Below are 18,638 nucleotides of genomic sequence, written 5' to 3' on the forward strand. Positions count from 1 at the left end.
CCGCGGCGGCGGGAGCGGCGGCGGCGGCGGCGGCGGCCGCAGCGAGCGACGAGGCCGCCCGGCCCGGCCCGCCGGCCGCCCGCCCGCCTCGGCGCCGAGATTGGGCGAATCGCGAGCAAGTACGTGCGCGTCTCCCTGCCGCCGCCGCCGCCGCCGCCCGCCGCCGCGGGCCGCCCCGGGGCCGCCGCCGCCGACGACGCGCGGGAGGAGGAGGAGGAGGCCGCCCCGCCGCCGCCGCCGCCGCCGCCGCCCCGGCTCGCCGCCGCCCGCCTCCCGCCGCCGGGCCCGCAGCCCCGGCCCCCGGCCGCAGGCGAGGCCCAGGCCGCGGCCGACATGAACCACCAGCAGCAGCCGCAGCAGCCGCCCAAGGCGGGCGAGCAGCAGCTGAGCGAGCCCGAGGACATGGAGATGGAAGGTGAGGCCCCGCCGGCGCCGCCGCCGCGCCGCCTTTCATTGTGGCCGGGCGGCCGCGGGATCCGCGCGAAGGAGAGAAGGGAGGAGGGAGGGAAGGAGGGGGGGGCTCGCCATCTTTAACCAGGCCCGGGGCCCGCTGGGGCTCGGGGTCCCCCCCCCCAACCCCCGGCCGCGCCGCGTCGCCCCGGCCGGGGGCCCGTGCACAAAGCGTGTTGCCCCCTCACCGCTCCGGCCTGCGGGCGAGGGCCGAGGGGCCGCGGTCGCGGGGCGGGCACCGGGGGATCCGGGGTGCGGGGGGGGGGTGGAGTTCGTTCTCCGGAGCTCCCCCCCCCCCGCTTTTCCTAGGTGTGTGTGTGCGGGGCGGGGGGGGGCACCGCTCCGCGATGCGTGGAATTGCAGCCGGCACCTGCCGGGCGGGCGGGCGGGCGCGCGGCCCGGCGGGCTCGGTCCCCGGCTCGGGTCCTCGTGGGTGATTCGTTGTGACCCGGGCTGCGGCTGCGGCTGCTTCCGGAGTCGGGTACCTGGCGGGATGGAGGTGGCGCGGTCCGCATCCGGCCAGGTGTGGGGCTGAAACTCTGCGGAAAGTCGGGGCGGGCCGGGGCCGGGGCCGAGGCCGGGGCCGGGGCCGAGGCGGGCGGACGGCACATGGCCGCCCGCAGCCGAGTGAGTCAAAACCTGAGCGCGTCGGCAGAAAGTTTGCCAGGTCCGGTGCTCGGGGGTGGGAGGAGGCCGGGGGGCGGCCCCGGTGACCGGATGGTGCGTGAGCGCGACCCGGGCCAGGGACACACGGCCGCCCTCTCCCCCCCCCCCCCCCCCGGCAGGGGTCGGGTCGGCCCCAGCCGAGGCGCCGCGCACCGGAGCGGAGCCGGCGTTCAGGACTGGCTGCTCCTCCTCGTGCCGAGGTCCCAAGGAAGCGAGGGGGGCCCGGGAGGGAACTCAACCCCAGCACCGGTGGCCGGTGGCCCGCGGGCTGATGAGCGGGTGTCCGCACGGTGATGGCCGCGCCGGCCGCCCACGGAGGGGGCGCCCATCGACGGCAGGAGTGGGGACCGCCGAGCGGGGTCCCTGCCAGACACGCGACTCTGCTCCTTCCCCGGGTCCCAGCAAAGCAGCGGCCTCGCCGAGTGTCCGGCTCGGGCGAGTCAAGGGAGGAATGCCGCGGCCGGATTCCCCGGTGCCGTGCCGTGCCGCGCCCCCGGACGGAACTAGGAAGGATCCGGTCTGTGGCGGTTTTTCCAAGTATCTATCTGATCAAAACAAATCCAGTAACTTGAGCACTGTCAGTTTCCCAGGTGCGCTGGCTTTGCCTCCTTGTGTGAAGTGTTTTCCGCACCCCCGAAGGACAGTCTCCCTGTGTGTAGGTCCTTCCTTGTCTCCAGGTTTCATAGCTTTTGCTGGAAGACCGGTGTTGGGGAGAGGTGCAGGAACTTTGCAAGGTTTCCAGTTGCCTCAGTTCACTTTTGCTCTTGAAGTTTTATTCTCATGCCAAAGTTTGTACTGGAAGGTGAACCGAACCCTTGATTTCTCTGCCGCCTTAACCACAGCATCACAGATGGGAGGGCAAATGTTTTAGTTACTAAGGAATGTAAATTGCTTCCGGCTCAGTTGCTGGTTTCTTAGGCCGCCTGTGTTAGGGTTTCACTGTCCGAAAGGTCCCTGGCCAACATTGTAGGACTGTGGGGGCTTGGCAGTGAACATCCACAGGTGTATGATGTAAAAGCTGCCTACACCTTAGCCAGTCGCTTCCAGTCTTCCCATTCCTCAGGTGGACCGCTAGCCACATACATACATACTTTTATCACAATACCAGAAAGACAGCGGGACATTGTACCGGACTTCCGTAAGGAGGCTGAGTCGAGAGGATCATGACATCAGCCTAGGCTTCCTAGTGAGACCTAGGTCTCAAATGCAGAAGGAAGGGATTGCTTCATTAGGTGGCTGGAAGAGAGACTTGGTGGGAGCTGGGGCTGTTGAGGTTCTCTAGAGTGATGGAGCGTCGCCCCAGGGTTGGGCTGGGTGCTGACGGTTCCCTGGGAGACGGGTTGGATTGGTTGATTTTCCCTATCAATAGGTCAGGGTTAGTTTGCTCTCCTGCCTGGCCTGCCTGCCTCTCTCTCTGGGGTTGCATTTTGTTTGTGCCTGACGTCTGCACAGTCCTTGCATATCCACTGGAGAATAAAATGCTCTGGATTAGTTATTTTTAAAATGCCCTATTATATATGAGGGTGAATATGGTGAAATGGTTTGCATGTATGAAAATAGAACAGTGAAACCTGTTGAAGTTGTTTGAAGAAAGGGGGAGCCAGCAGATAGAGGGGGTGAGATTGATTGGGATACATTGTATACCTGTGTGGAAATGTCACAATGAAGCCCTCCTTGTACAACTAATGTATGCTAATAAAAATGTCTATTATGAGCTATTAGGTAGAAATGTAGGGAGGAAAAAGATGAGGGGCAGTTGGCTGGGGGGAGGGTGTAAGCACATCTTGTTGGGGGGCGAATAGAGCTGTGGAAGCTGCGGTGGTGGTAGTAGGTGGTAGCCAGGAACGAGAGTGTTTGGCAATTTATTTATTGTCTACTGTGGATGGTCACAAAAGCCAAGGCAGAGAGACTTGGATGGGACTAGAGAAGAGAGATCTGGTCTGGGTGTGTCCTGTGGAAGCTAAGGCGCAGTTTCCTGTGTGGATGTAAGAACTGTTCCGGATGCAGTTCTTCCCAGGTGAGCATCTGTCAGTCATCTCCCAGACAGGGTAGTTGCTCCACTATCTGCGTACCAGCCAGTCTTCTGCAGCCCGGTGACGGCAGTGTCCTAGTGGTGGGTTTCTTTTCTGTGGAACTTTTCTACCAAGGTGTGCTTGCCATTAGAAAGTGGGTTCTTGCACTTCCCTCACAGATAAACTAAAACATGACTCCTTCCTGATAGCGCTGTGTGCAGCAAATAAGTCAGATGATGTGAGAGGTTAATAATCTTCCCTGCGTTGGCTTTTGTTGGTGTTAGAATTCTCAGTGCAGTTCCAAAGTTAGCGTTAGCTCAGGACCTGGTAGAAAAGAAATTAGGGCAGCCTTGGAACCCTCTCACTCTGATGTGAGTCAGGTTTTGGTGCTGGGAAGTTAACTCCCTGCAGGCTAGCTCTCCCTTTGCTGATTTTCTGATGGTCATTTTCTCCTTTTAGAGTCAAGGAAACCATACCACCACATAGGGGGAGAAAGTGTATCCTTTAGTTCATCTCATTTTCCTTTGCATCAATCTTGGAATAGGAGAAAGATCATTAAGTTAGTTCACAGAGGGGCAAAGAGTTGAGGTTAGAGTCTGCCTGGGTCTCTGTGGATTTGCTCATGATCTCACGTGTACAGCTTTAAACTCTTGGTGCCTCTGCTTCTATGTTCCCTGCAAAGATGGTCTCACCAGGTCCTGGCAAGACAACAGTCACCAAGCACAGTCCTCTAGGCAGAGTGGTTACAGCTCTCCAGTGAGGAGCATCGTGACCGTTAAGCCTCAGAGTAGGCCCGGCATGGTGGTATATAACTACAATTCCAAACATGCCGGAGAAGGCCTAGGCCCTATAGAGAGAGCCTCTGCTGCTGAGGAAGGAATATGAGTACCTGGATCACATCAATCTAGCACCAGGAAGCCCAGCATAGCTGAGGCAGGTCGGTTATTGTCTGTGTGCAAAAATGTCCTGCTGTAGTCATTTATATCCTGGTGTGAACCATGAAGAAAAGAGAATGCACCTAAGCAGCATGAGATTGACAGTCCTTGTGTGGCCATGGTATGTTGGGAGACTGGTACTGACATCAGCCTGATGGCCTCATCAGATTGATTGCTCTAGTGCTATTCCACTGAGGAGGCAGAGAATCGGGTTGTATCAGGGAAGCCGGGTCAACTGGCTTTCAGCCTTTGGAGTGTGCCCTAAATTCTTCTCCGGGTCCCACATCCTGTTACCAAGCTCTGTAGGTTTTTCCAGCCACCACAACCACAGTAAAGGAGGCCCTTGCTGGGACCTTTGCAGGAGCCTTCTTACTGATCTCTGCCTCTGCAAAAGAAAAGCTGCCTCTACGGGACCGCTGCACCCTGTCACTGCCCTGCTCAGAGGACCCCAGTGCTCTGCCTTCCCCCTAGGAAACTGCACAGCCTGTGCACAGCCGGGTGATGCCAACAAGACGGCTACCCTAGGAAAAGTGGCTCAGAACTCCATTCAGAGCCAGGCAGGGTGGTCTGTGTTAGTGAGGGTCTGCAGCAGGGTAATAATGGAAGTTCAAGACCTGTGGAGACTCCATCTCCACAACTAAACCATTTAGATACCTTTGTTTACCCTAATCTCGCTGGTCACTTCAGCCACATACCTTGGGGGAAGGGGGAGCTGTGAGAGTGGGGTTACCACTTACACTTGAATTGTGTGCTTGGAAGGTGACCAGTCATGTTCCTTTTAAACATTTGTTTGTGGGAGATCTGCATCCAGGAAACATGGTAGCAAGCATGGACCCTAGCCAGATGGCCTTGTGAAAGGTCCGTAGGCCATAAACTGTGAATTCAATTTTATTGCTCTTAACCTTGGTTTCTTTAAGTTCAGAAGGTTTTTATTTTTCCAGAGAAGGACTTTGATAGATCTTCATAAGTGTTACTGAAGGCTTTTCTTTTGGGTATTTCTAGATTTACTTTTGTTAATGTTTCTAGTTTTTGGGATGAGTAATATGTAGCTTGGATATTTCTGTTTTATTTCCAAGGCAAAGGAATCTTACAGAGAGTGAGGTTACAGCAAGATATTTTTATTTTATTTACTTTTGCTGGTCCTGAGGCTTGAACTCGGCCTGGGCTCTGTCCCTGAGCTGCTTCTGCTCAGGGCTGGTGCTCTACCACTTGAGCCACAGTGCCACTTCCAACCTTTTCTGAGTATTTTGGGCATGAGAAGCTCATAGACTTTCCTGCCTGGGCTGGGTTTGAACTGCCATTTTCAGATCTCAGCCTTCTGAGTGAGTAGAATTACAGGCATGAGCCACTAGTACCCAGCCGCAGGGTATTTCTTGACATGTAGTGTAGCCTGGCAGTCAAGTGTTTGATATCACCTGCTTACAAGGACTAGTTCTGAACTAATTTAGACTTGATAAAGTTGTAGGCTAGTAAGTTGGTACTGCCATTTTTCTTTCTTTTTTTTTTTTTTGGTCCGTGGTGGGGCTTGAACTCTGGGCTTGGGCGCTATCCTTGGCGCTCTTCAGCTCAAGGCGAGCGCTCTACTGCTTGAGCCACAGCGCCACTTCCGGTTTTCTAGTGGTTTATTGGAGATAAGTGTCTCACGGACTTTCCTGCCTGGGCTGGCTTTGAACCACGATCCTCAGATCTCAGCCTCCTGAGTAGCTAGGATTGCAGGCGTGAGCTACCAGTGCCCGGCTGTACTGCCATTTTTCTAGAAAGTTAACATAGGCCTTGGCTGGTGACAAGTTAGACATGTAAAAATTGTGAAGCATTCACTTCTGAGGGCTAAGCTTTTTACTTGGAAACTGGAAATAGTATTTGAAAGCTCTCATGTAGGGAAATGCATGGAGCTGGGCAAGAGCGGGGGTGGCCCCAGAGCTCGGTGATGGACGCCGGCAGGACCCAAGGAAAGGAAGAGGGTTGGGGAGTTCCATCCTGAGAAGCAGAGTGGAAGTCCACAGGAGGATCGGGGGTAGCTGAGGGCTGCTGGGTTACCTGAGTCAGCCTGGGGCCCACCCTTGGTGGGCGGAGACCCCTGCTGAGTCACAGCTGTTGACAGCCCCGTGCCCCCACTTATCTGACTGACTGGAGCTTTACTCCAGTGCCCTCCAAAGCCCGGCAGTCCATGAGTGTGCTGTTCTAGTTTCCAGGAGGTGGCTCTTTTCTTGTAGGGCAGGTATCAACCCCCAGAATATTCTCCCAGGGAAGGGCCAGCTCTCCCAATAGGTTGTTAAACTGGCATCTGGTTTGGAGCCTGTTGTGTGAGTTTGGTTGTGTCCCACATTTCAAGTCAGTGGTCACGCCCAGGGTGTAACCTCAGGTGCCTGAGGGTAGCCTTTATTTTTTCAGTCCTTCCTGACATTCCACTTCTTGGCACTCAGGAATGGTTGAGGGTGGCATCTCTGTGCTTAGTGTGTAGACTGGCCAGCCCTGCCCCTAATCGGTCCCTTAAAAACAGGCTGTGGGCCGTTGGCCTAGAGTTGGGAGAACATCTCATCATCCCTGTGGCTTTGGGGAATACATTATATTTCAGGACTCTTAATTGACCCTGTGCAATTGCTGTTTCAAAGCAAGCCCATGTAGTGTTCCTTAGCATATCTGCGTGGCTTGAAGTTTTTTGTTTGTTTGTTTGTTTTTGAGACAGTAGATCTTCGAGTTTGAACTCCTGAGTAGGCAGACAGTCTGCTACTTTAAGCCACCCAATTCTTTTTTAGAGTGTAGGGTAGATAATGGTGAAGTTGTCCTCCCAATTCTTGTTTTCTATTAGCTGTAGAAGTTGTTCAGTCAGATAAACTCAAACCATCTTGAAATCCTTTTTGATGTGGTTTTACAAGTATCCTAGAGACCATCCACATAAATCTCAGCCCTTTCTCCACTTGTGTCCTAACATTGTAAGGGCTAAGGTAAGGAAAAGGGGCGAGGGTGGAGGATTGCTGTGCCCTTTGAGATGCCCCTGCCCATCCAGGCTTCTCTGAAGTCCTCCAGGCCTCATGCTGCAGGTAACCACGCAGACTGGGACATTCCCCTTTAGAGCTGTGCTTCTCCACAGCCCCACAGGGCACGGCTTAAGGGTAGAGAAGTCTTGAACCCTGTACCATGCAATTACTACACCACCAGTCACATGGAGATTTAAAGCACATGTTTTTGTTGTTGTTTGTTTTTGTTTTTTAATTGATCTGGCTATCAGTATTTTATCCAAGTGTGCCCAGTAGCCAACCTGGCCACCCTGGTAGTCACTGTAAATGCAGTGTGGTTCTGAGCGATCCACTGGGCTGCTGGTGAGATTAAGGTCACTGTTGGAAAGGTGCCATAAATCCTAGGACAGCAAAGTGAGTGCAAACAGTGGTTCTTGAATCCTATAGTTCAGGATTCCTCAAGTTGCTTGAGTAGGGCATAACTTTTTCTTCAGTTTCCAGCCTTAAGAAATGGACACACACAAAAAATGCACCCCAACTGTTACACTTAAAGCAAATATGCATTGCTAAAAAGAATTGCAGAAGCATGCTGTTCTTAGGAAGTGTGTGTAGGTGATTAATGGTTTGGGGCGGCAGTGCAGCAGTAGAGCTCTTGCCTAGCATGTATAAGGCCCTGGGTTCCATCCCCAGCACAAAACAATCACAAAACAACAGATAATCCCACAGTGCCTTTGTTGTCATTCCAGCAGGAGCTGACCATAGTTCTTGTGCCTTAGAGCTGACTGGGGGCAGTGTATACCCGTATGTACTCATCTTGTATTAAGTAGTTTGCACCGCTTCCTCTGTGTAGACAGCTTCAACAACTTTATCCTGTAGTAAGCCTACAGCTAAGTTGTCTTCTTCCCTAAGAAATGGAGTCTGGTTGTATCTTTTTGGGTTGTGGTTAAAAAATAGTCATGAAATCTCACAGAATCACTGCAGTGCCCTGCTCTGACTGGCCAGTTTTATACCACACAGGGTGGCCTACCTGAGACTCTGTGGGGCGAGAGAGAGAGATGGGCCCACTGGACAGAGGCCCCTTGCTAAAAAGTTTCTAAAAGCAACCAGCACCTCCTGGTGCTACCTGCCCCTTGCTTATTGGTCTTTATTTCTATGGCCCGTGGCTGGCCCCTGACTGTACACTGGGACTTTCGTTCATCAGATACCCACTGCCTGCAGGCCTGGTCCGGCTGCAGGTGATGGCTCTTCCGCACGCATGTCGGGGAGGACTCCAGCGTGGTAGTTAGAGCAGCTTGAGGAAAGGGTGGTCAGGGAGGCTTCGTGCAGGAGTAATGAGGTAGAACTTGAAGCTGAGGCTTTGTGTGCCCCTCAGAGATGTCGATGCCATAGTCCCTGGGAGCTGGGATGTGTTCAGTTACATAGTAATGCCCCTTGTCCATATCCTGTCAAGTTCAGGATCCCTAGATGGGTTCACTGTGTGATCACAGCGGTCCTGGCAGCACAGAGGGGAGGGGAGGACTCATTGCTACTTGATATGACAATGACTTTACCAGTCCTGCTAGCTTTGAAGGCGCCACGTGTGCAGGGGATGGGGGCTTGAAAGGCAGGGAAGTATGTCTCCTGGGGGTGGGGTGCAGGTATGTCCACACCCATTTCAGCCCTGAATGCTGGCCTCCAGAATTGTAAAGCAAGGAAAGTATGTCCAGCTGCCCGAGAGAACTGGCAGGACCCCGAGGACTACAGGTGCTTGTAGTTGTGCGGGAAAGAGGCACCGAGGCTTCCCAGTGCCAGGCTTGGGAACCTGGGTGTTCTCGTCACAGTTGTGGCACACCCACAGCCAAGATTGAGCTCAGCCAGTGCAGGTGACAGCTGGAACTCAGGCTGCCTGTCTGCTTGGCCATCTGCAGTTCAGTATGATCAAGAGACACCATTGGCCATAAAAGTAGCTGTGAGGGGCTGGTGACTCAGTGGTAGAGCACTTGCCTAGCAAATGTGAGGCCCTGAGTTCAAATTCCACTCTTGCCTCATTCACACACACACAGACACCCCCCCCCCACACACACACACAAAGTATAATTGAGGGCTGCTCCCTACTCCTCCCAGCTTCTCACCTCATCACCGTGAAGTGGCAGGCTCCAGTTGGGCCTCGTCGGCTGCATATTTCTGTGTGGTTAACCACATGCTTTGAATAGAGAAAGTGGCTCACTTCCAAGGTAGGCTGGGCTCCATGCAGGGCGCAGGTGGAATTTGGAGATACAAGAAGATACTAAGCACCATGACACACTTTGGTAGAGCACATGCAGAGTGAAGCCACGCTTTTGCTTGGCCTTTTCACTCACGGCTGGCACTTTACCACTTGAGTCATGCTCCAGTCCAGCTAGGAACATGCTTTAACAAAATCCCGTGTTACGCTGGGAAGGTGGCTCTCAGTGGTAGAGTGCCTGCCCAGCATACATAAAAGCCTTGGGTTCCATTCCTCAGTGCCACATACACAGAAAAAGCCAGAAGGGCACTATGGCTCAAGTGGTAGAGTGCTAGCTTTGAGCAAAAGAAGGTCAGGGACAGTGCCCAGGCCCTGAGTTCAAGCCCCAGGACTGGCGGGGGGGGGGGACTGTGCCTAAACGTGCCACCCCCAAACTCAACCATCCTGGGATCCATGGCTTGAGTATTGTGGGAAAGTTTGAATCAGTAGAGGCCTTGCTGTGTGGGGACTCAGCACAAGTGTCAGCATTCTGGAAGCCCCCCCTCCACCCACCCCCCAGTCTCTTGTATGTCTAGCAGTTGGGCAGTGAAGTTTTAAGATGGGAACAGGGTAAACCTTACTCTTGGGTTTCCACAGAGGGAGCTGGTATGGCTGGAGGCTGTCCAGGTACCTCTACGTTAGACAGATTGTCTGAGTCTGTTCCATGCTTGTTTCTTGCTCAGTGTCCGCTATCGCCAGCTGGGTTGGCCACGTGCCTTCCCTGTAGCCTGCCCACCTTCACAAGGTGGAGGCAGAGATCGCCGGAGCCTCTGGATCCCACAGCTGGAGTGAGGTAACTTCACAGACCAGTCTTCTTGCTCAGTTAACTTTTTAGCTAGCTGTGTGGCATTTATTTTTGAGTATTTCCCTTTCTGGTTTCTGTTTCTGACACTGAATTTCAAAAAATAAGATTGGTGGTGTTGGGCAGAATAGTTAGGTGTAGCATTCAAACAGTAGCAAGACTGCAGTTTTGGTACAGATAGCCCTACCCTTTTCCCCCTTGTCTCCTCTTCGTTTGCTTGCCTGGGCCTCTAACCAGTATGCCACGTCTCCAGCCTCAGAAGTGGAGGTGTGACTTTTGATCTTTGTTTTTTGTTTGTTTTCTTTTTTTTTTTTTTTTTTGATCGGTTGTGCGGGTGCTGTTCTTCAGCTCAAGGCAACCGCTCTACCACTTGAGCCACACTGCCACTTCCGGTTTTCTGAGTGGTTTATTGGAGATAAGAGTCTCACGGACTTTCTGGTCCTGGTTGACTTTGAACCTCGATCCTCAGATCTCAACCTCCTGAGTCGCTAGGATGCCCAGCATGAGCCACCGGCACCTGGCTTGATCTTTGTTTTCTGAATGTGCCTCTGCCCAGTAAACAAGAGCTCTGGTTCTGTTCTGTAGTGGATGGGTTGTTTGTTGTAGACCACTTGCATTTGAGGTTCTGGGAAAATGAGCCACCCATGTTCAATTAGAGGGATGGTATCCAGAGAGCCGACGTGCGGTAGTGCGGACACACCACTGCAAATGGCCACCACTGCAAATGGCCACCTGGAGTGTGAAAGTCAGGACTCTGGAGGAAAGCAGATGGCCCTGAGGGGTGACTGGTTGGGTTTCAGGATGCAGAGCGGCCAGTCCCAGAGCTTGGCGTAGAACAGTAGGCAGTGCCGGCTAACAGCGGGCAGTAATTCAGGTCTGTTGTTGTCTTCTGCATCCTTAGCACCCTGGGATATGTATGCCTGGTCTGCCCATGGCCAGAAAGTTCTACTTTTTAAAATGGTTATTCTTTTTCTGAACTCATTGCTTTTATTCTGAGTGCTGTAGAAACCCAGGCTGTGAGGGACAGATTGCCTGGCCCTTCATGGTCCAGATGATAGCCACTACCCTGGGCAAACGAATAATAATGGAAAATGAATCATGTGGACTGGCAAGATGAGCGAGCAAAGGCTCTCTGGGAGTTGAGATGGGTGGTAAGAAGGCCTGAGAAATAGTAACCATAGGGGCCGAAAGAGGATCAGGTTGGTGTATTTGTTCCTAATTTTGCTCTTTTAAGATACATGCTCACTGAAAATGCCCCACATCGGGGAAGCACAGATGAGGGGCTTCCCTTCCTGAGAGGCTGTGCCCTCATGCCTTAGGGAGACGATTATCCAGGTCCACACAGGCGACCGTGTGTGTCGTGCATAGCACATCCATGGCTATTTTATGTCACTGTTCTGTGTGTTAGCCCCTCCATGCCCGTTGCAGGAGCAGTCATGTGTATTCTGCATCGCATACCTGTGGCTACTTCATGTTCTAATCTGGTCCTATCCCCCCATCCCCAACCACCCATCTGGCTCTGAGCTCTAGGCCTTGGGCCATGCCCCAGTCCCTGTTGCAGGTGTTGCTTATCCAGGAGATAATCCATCCGCAGCTTTCCAGAGGCCATCTCTGTCAGAGCGTCCTGGGGTTTCTCCTTACAGGCCTGCTCTAGCCCCACAGTTGAGCAGACGGCCTTGTTTCTCTTGTGGAAGAGAGAACCTTGAAGACATGCTTGCCAGCTGGTTAGTTGTATAGGGTTTGTAACCCTCAGTGCCCACCACAGGTTAAAGCTGCCATGTTGGACAAGGTCGTAAGCGAGGGTGATCTCCAGGGAATGGATTTCTTGAGTGGCTGGTTCTGACCACACCACCTTCTGCTGCCTCATCTTGCAAGTAACCCAGGCTGGGTTTCTCCCTTGAAGAAACTGTTGATGGCTGAGCTTGTTTTATTAGCTCCTCTGCTGGCAGGTGTTCGCCAGCAGCTAGGTTTTTGCTCCTAGGTTTCGGCACCTGAAGGCATGTTGTGGACTGGAACAGCTGGGTGGTGTAGCAGGTACAGCTGGAGCTGCTTTCTGGAAGCGCTGGCAAGCCCGGTGCAGGAGCCTGCTCATGTGGTCAGCATTCAGCACCATTTAGGGTACTTCAGAGGCATGGCTGATACTGCCATTGTTTGAAAAGGCTTGGCTGACTTTTGGGGAGGGGGCTGGAATGCAGCTCAGCGTGTTTGAAGTCACTTTTGATGGCGTTTGGCAAGTTGGAAATAGTCACCCGTAGGAGAACCATTGAGTCTACCATGCCATCACGTTTTAGCACTGGTATAAAATAAACCCTTAGTCATATTTGTGCATATGTAGATGTATCCTTATTTGAGGCTAGAAACCGTATAATTCTGTCTTTTCTGTGGTCAGTGTACTGTTTGCTTCCTGAGTACAAGTACATGTACATTGCACATGCGAGTGTGAACAGAGGAAGGTTGGAATTGGCTTAAGAACTTTCTTCCATCCTTCATGGGGCCTCATTTGCAGACTCATATACTTGCTTGAACATTTATTTCATTCTTTCAAAGTCCAAAAGTACAAACATCTGTGCAACCAGGACCCATAGGGAAATTCATATAGCAGCTTTACTTGTAATACCCTAAACCAGAGACACCCACAGCTCACAGGGTATTGTCTTCCCTGCTTAGCAGTAAAAAAGGAGCACATTGGTATGAACCATGGGACCATTTGTGAAATGACAAGAGGGAGCAATTCAGGTTTTCCAGGAATGATGGAGGTGGTGTGGTCATGAAAGGCCTGGCGATGGCCTTGTGTGGGAGTCTTGACTGGTAGCAGACACAAAGCTGCACACGCACTGCAGCTGTTCAGAGATAGACCCCAGCTGAGCCCAAGTGGTAGTTGTACAGTATTCTGACGGTGGTGGTGGTGGTGGTGGTGGTGGTGGTGGTGGAGGAGGTGGTGGTGGTGGAGGTGGTGGTGGTGGTGGTGGTGGTGGAGGAGGTGGTGGTGGTGGTGGTGGTGGTGGTGGAGGAGGAGGTGGTGGTGGTGGTGGTGGTGGTGGTGGTGGTGGTGGTGGTGGTGGTGGTGGTGTGCTAGAGTTTTTGCAAGATGGCACTAGGGGGGAAATTAGGAAAAGGGCTCATGGCCTTTCTCTCTGTGTGTATCTTAGAGCTGCCAGTGAATCCATAATTTGACTTCAGTCGAAATTGTGCAGGAGCACAAGTTGTATTGGGAGTATGTACACCTTTTTATTTTGTTTGTGCCTCTTCTGGGGCTTGAACTTAGTATATCTCGTTCTTGCTCTACCCTGCTTACAATAAAGCTAGTACCCTACCATGAAAGCATGCAGTCTGGCTTCAGACTCCATTTCAGCCTGGAGGAGCAGCTAGGACTGTAGGTCTGGTCCTGGATCTAGCTTGGCTGGAGTAGCAAGCATGAAACTAGCATTCATAGATATGTTTGCATCACTAGAGGTCTGTTGTCACAATGAGGGCACCAGCCCTGGGACATGCTGCTTCTCGGGCCTGGTGTGTTTGGCTCAGCAGTGTCCTTGTGTGGGAAAGGACCTGGGAGATAGGCTTTTCTTTGGGGATTTCACTGGTTTTCCACTCACACCCTCACTCTGATTCTGGACCACTTCACATTATCTGTCTGGGCTTATGAGCTGGTCTGGACTTAAAGAAATTTGTAGGATGCTTTTAAAAGAGAAAAAAGAATGCTGAGGTATAGGCCCCTGAGGTTCTATGCAGTCACTCTGTGGGGGACCCCACCCCCAGTCTCGGCTGCAGAGCCATGAGATATGGCTGGAAACCGCAGGCTGGGGCCGGAAGGTGATTCAGGACTTTATTTCTCAGTTATTCTTAAGTGTATTTGGGATTACCAATCACATACTATCAGGCTAGAGTGTTAAGTGATACCTCTCATTTGTTCTAACATGTGGCATGTTAAATAATATGTAGGAGTACCATGGAGGAGAAAAGGAGAGGTCAGGCAGAAAACCACCCCAGAGGGGTTGTGACTTGGCGTTGGAGGTGAGTGGATAGGTAGGTTGGGGATGGTGTGCTAAGGGTGACATTTGACCAGCCCAAGGACTACCAGCTGTAAATTATCAGTAAATTATCACTATGGGGGAGAATCTGTGAGTGAAGACAATTATGGACAGGAGGCAGGTGCATCTTTACAGCCAAGGCACCCTTGATGGTAGTACGTGGACCCTTGCTTAGAAGGCTGTGTCACGTTTACTTGAGATGTTTGCGTTGTCTTTCCCCTACCCGGACCTTTTTAGAGAAGAGATTGGTAAATCTTTGTAAGGTGACAGGAAAATGTCACAGGCGAGCCAGCCCAGCACTGAGCAGGGCTGGCGTCCGAGGAGCTAGAGGCTGGCTGTTCTGTGAAGTGTTTCCTCTTGCCCAGGGAGGAGTCAGGTGCTCCACCATGCCAGCTTATTTCCGTAGCAATTGGCAAGTGTTCTTTGGTGACATCGTGGTTCTGTTATGACATCACAAGTGGAAGTCAGCAGGAAAAGGCTGAACACAAGCAAAGGCTTCTCAGTAAAGAAGAAACATAGTCTTACGTTTCTGAGAAATGGGTATTTTGTGCCTTTTTAATGAACATACAGAATAATGCTCTGTGCTGTAGGAGTAATGAAGAGGGTTGTAATTGTATTTCTGAGTGTGCTGCTTTTGAATGGTACTTCTCTTCTTAAAGACACGTAGCGTGTCAAGGACTTCTGTGGTGCTGGAAGTCGAGCCCGGTGCCTCGCGCACTCAGGCAAGCGCTCCATGACCTGTTTTTTTTTACCCTTAGTTCCAGGGCCCCAACAGTACCACCAGGTCAGGCGAAAGAGTGGGATCCTATCTGAAGAAGAAAGCAAAACGGCTGGGGATGGGACTCCAATGGTGTAGAGCACTTGAAGTTCAAACCACAGATCCACCAAAAGGGAGCATATGTCCAGTTGTAGACCTCTACTTGTTGCCTTGGCTTTTAGGTACCAGCTGCAGAGGAAGCGGCTTCATCAAAGACCCAGGCAGTGTTTTAAAACAGCGGGGCTTCCCTCAACCATTATGTGGCATTGATTTTTTTTTTTACAATACCTCTTTTGAGGGGAGAGGCTGTCCTGGGGTTTGAACTCAGGGCTTCATGCTTAAGCAGCCTCTTGTTACCAGTGTACCACACCTCCAGCCCCTTGGTGGTAGTTTTTTAATAATTGCCATAAGTTTTAGGTGTGTGTGTGTGTGTGTGTGTGTGTGTTTTTGCTGGTCACTGTCCCCAAGCTTTTTTTTTGCTCAAGGCTAGTGTTCTCCCACTTTGAGCCACAGCTCCACTTCCAGTTTTCTGGTGGTTAATTGGAGATGAGTCTCCCAGACTTACCTTCCAAACTAGCTTTTTGAGCCTCGATCCTCAGATCTCAGCCACCTGCGGAAACCAGGGTTACAGGTGTGAGTCACTGGCACCCAGCTTTGTTTCTTTTTTGAAGCGTTTCTGAGATGTGCAAGAGAAGGATGTGTGGTTTCATGTAGAGGTCTTCATCCTGTAACTGCAGAGCTGGGATTTAGGGAGAAGGATATGGCACTGTCCGTGGTGCTGAATAAGATAGCCTTCTGATCTTGGTGGCAGAAATGCTCTGAAGCTGGGAAGGCCAGAGACCAGCTACCTTGCTATTTAGAGTCACATGCCTTCTGTTTGCACAGACATGTAACAATTTCTATTGCAATGGGTGGTGTGCCGAGGAATTCTCAGAGCAACGTAAGGGTCGTCACTGGTTGCATTACACTTCTGAAATAACTGGTGAATTCAATGGCTAGTATTTAAACTCTTTCTATAAAGTTTGGACATTGTGGCCCACACGCATTATCTGAGCATATTGGGAGATTAAGGAAGGTAGATATTGAGTTTGAGGCCAGCCTGATCTGTATAGCAAGACCCTCACAAAACAACAACAACAACAACATACATACACACACACACACACACACACAGTTTATTTTTTCTTTTTTTGGTTGGTTATGGGGCTTGAACTCAGGGACTGGGTGCTTATGTATGTGTGAGCTCTTTTGTTCAAGGCTACAGTTTACCACTCTGAGCCAGAGCTCCACATTTGGTCCTTCATTGGAGATATGAGTCTCATGGACTTTCCTGTCCAGGCTGGCTTGGAAATATGATCCTCAAATCTCAGCCTCCTGGACCACCAGCTCCCAGCGCTTACTTTATTCTTAAAAGTTTCAGACGTGTCACTGTAAGAGAGTTACGTTTCATCAGTGGATGAAAATAGTGCTTAAGATGCTAGCGTTGGGAGTGTTTATATCCTCTGTGAATCATTAGTTTTCAGAACATGCTTCATCACCATAGTTGTAGATGTTTAAATGCTTCTTTTCTTTGGTGGGTAATTGGGCTTGAACTCTGGTATTAGCAAGTCCCTGTGCTGTTCAGCTCAAGGCGAGTACTCTACCACTTGAGCCACAATGCCACTTCCAGTTTTCTCACCTCCTGAGTAGCTAGAATTACAGGTGTAAGCCACCAGTGCCCAGCTGAATGCTTCTTGAATATACCGTATTTGGCCTTCTCAACAAAACAGTCTATAGGACTAAGTTTGGGCTTTTTTTTTAATTTTTTTTTTCTTTTCTTGTGGCACTGAGAATCAAACCAAGAACCTTGTGCATGCTAGGCAAGAGCTACATCTCCAGCTCTCCAGGATCAAGTCTTAATTAGGAAATGTGTTGCAAAATTAACTTTTCACATCAGTTATATAGTTTCTTAAATCTAAGCCATTTAACCATTGTAGCATTAAAAGATCCATTTAAAACACTTTCACGTACCCCCAAACCATAATTATGTAAGTGTAATTTCATACAGAGGAGATTTTACAGTGTGGCCAATTGCATTTAGCTTTGGAAAGCAAGAGAGTCCTATTTATATTTAGTAAATACAATAATGAATGCTTTAGGGATTAGAATGACTTTTTTTTAAATTATGGCTCAATTCGAATAATTTTTCACTACAAATTGTCAAAATATGTGTGTGTGTGTGTGTGTATGTGCGCGCACGTGTGTGTGTGTGTGTGTGTGTATACATATATATATTTATTTACCGTGTGGTCCAAGCTGAGAATGTCAAACCTGTTGGATGTCTTTGTTTTTGTTAAAGCTGGAGATACAGATGACCCGCCAAGAATTACTCAGAATCCTGTCATCAACGGGAATGTGGCCCTGAGTGACGGGCACAGCAATGCGGAAGAGGACATGGAGGATGGTAAGTGCGCCAGGCCTACTCACAGCAGCAGAGTTCAGCCGCAAGCACAGACTCCATCCCTGAGCAGTTGTGAGCTTCTTCAGAGTAGCTAGTTCTCAGTATGGTAGGAGAGAAATGTAAGCTCCTATTTTTATTTTGAGTTTCGTGGCTGCCTGTAAAACTTCAAGGTAAGTTGTTTCTCCCCAGCATAAGCATAAAGGTTCAACTCCAGACTTGTAGTGAGTGGGCATCCACCGCACCTGCCATTCTCCAGTCATGGTAGCACTCAGGCGATGAGCAGACCTTCCTCCTTCTTCCCTTTTGTTTACAGCAAGCTACTTCCAGACATTGGGATTTGGCTTTCCATTGCATTCTCTCTGTAGCGTCTAGCGGTCACTTGTAGCTAAGAACCCCACCCCGGGCAGGAATACAGTCAGTCAAGCTTTGGGCTTCCCATTCCCCACTGACTTTCAACGGTAGCTTCTACGTGTAAAGGCATATGTACATGCATGGGCATTTTGTGTTCTAGGACATCATTTTTTTTTCCATGGAGACTATTTCTTCTTATAATTTATCAGATTATGTGACCCAAACATTTGCAAGGTCGAAAATCCCCTGAAGGGAGCTTTATGCAGCCCCTGGAATCTTGCAGTGTTATATGAAACCATGTTCTGTACAAGCATGTCCATCAATCCTCATGAGGGTTGTGTCCTTCCCAGGGGAGTAACGGGGCAGTTGAAAGAAACCATCAGGCACGGGCTGCACCACCAGAAGGACTGCTGTCAGACCTCCTGCCAAAAGTTCAGCCTCCATGCGAAACTGCAGCCGCAGTTGAGAGTTCTCTCACAGTGCGGTTTTCCCCTGGCAGCTGGCTGAGGCAATATCTGAGGAAGGTAAAGAGGCGTGGGCTGCACCCGCTGCTTTGTTCCCCGTGGAGTGCGCTTTCCACCGTAGAAGAAGGGCAAGGGCAATGGTGTGGGCGTGGTCTCGTTGGCTGTTGGGCTTTCGGACTCCAGAGATGCCGAGAGTGATTCAGAGAGTACCTTTGGGAAGTTGGCCTTGCCAAGGAGTCAGGCGTGCATCTGGGAGCAACTTGAACTTGGGTCACGTGCGGAGCAGTCACTGGCCCCACCCTGTCAGCTCTCCCAGTGCAGTTCGGTGGTGAAGCTCCCTCCCCCTCAGGAAGAGGGTTGGGGAAGCATGGTTGTACATAGGGCGCAGCACTGTCCTGTGCATTGCGAAATGCCTGTAACCCCACTTCCACCCCCATTTCCCACCCACCTGCACGTGTCAACCAGAGTTGGCTCTAGACGTGGCCCGGAGTCTCCTGGGGGCCCGGGTCACCTCGGTTGAGAATCATTGTAGAA

General features: G+C 51.1%; 1 protein-coding gene across 2 annotated transcripts in view; it reads left to right on the forward strand.

Moving 5' to 3' along the window:
• The first annotated feature begins 274 nt into the window (after positions 1-274).
• Usp7 (ubiquitin specific peptidase 7) overlaps positions 275-18,638 on the forward strand; it is a 44,112-nt gene continuing 25,748 nt past the window's right edge. The window contains exons 1-2 of one of the 2 annotated variants that reach the window (XM_070003502.1): positions 275-415; positions 17,188-17,292. In XM_070003502.1, the coding sequence (XP_069859603.1) occupies positions 334-415; positions 17,188-17,292 (187 nt within the window). In that variant the 5' untranslated portion in view covers positions 275-333. Of the gene's footprint in view, positions 416-13,803; positions 13,875-17,187; positions 17,293-18,638 lie in introns of those variants that run through there. The other variant, XM_070003503.1, reaches the window with a different exon arrangement.

This window comes from Dipodomys merriami, unplaced genomic scaffold (assembly GCF_024711535.1).
Source record: "Dipodomys merriami isolate MVZ:Mamm:240054 unplaced genomic scaffold, mDipMer1.0.p SCAF_60, whole genome shotgun sequence".
Taxonomy (NCBI): Eukaryota; Metazoa; Chordata; class Mammalia; order Rodentia; family Heteromyidae; genus Dipodomys; species Dipodomys merriami.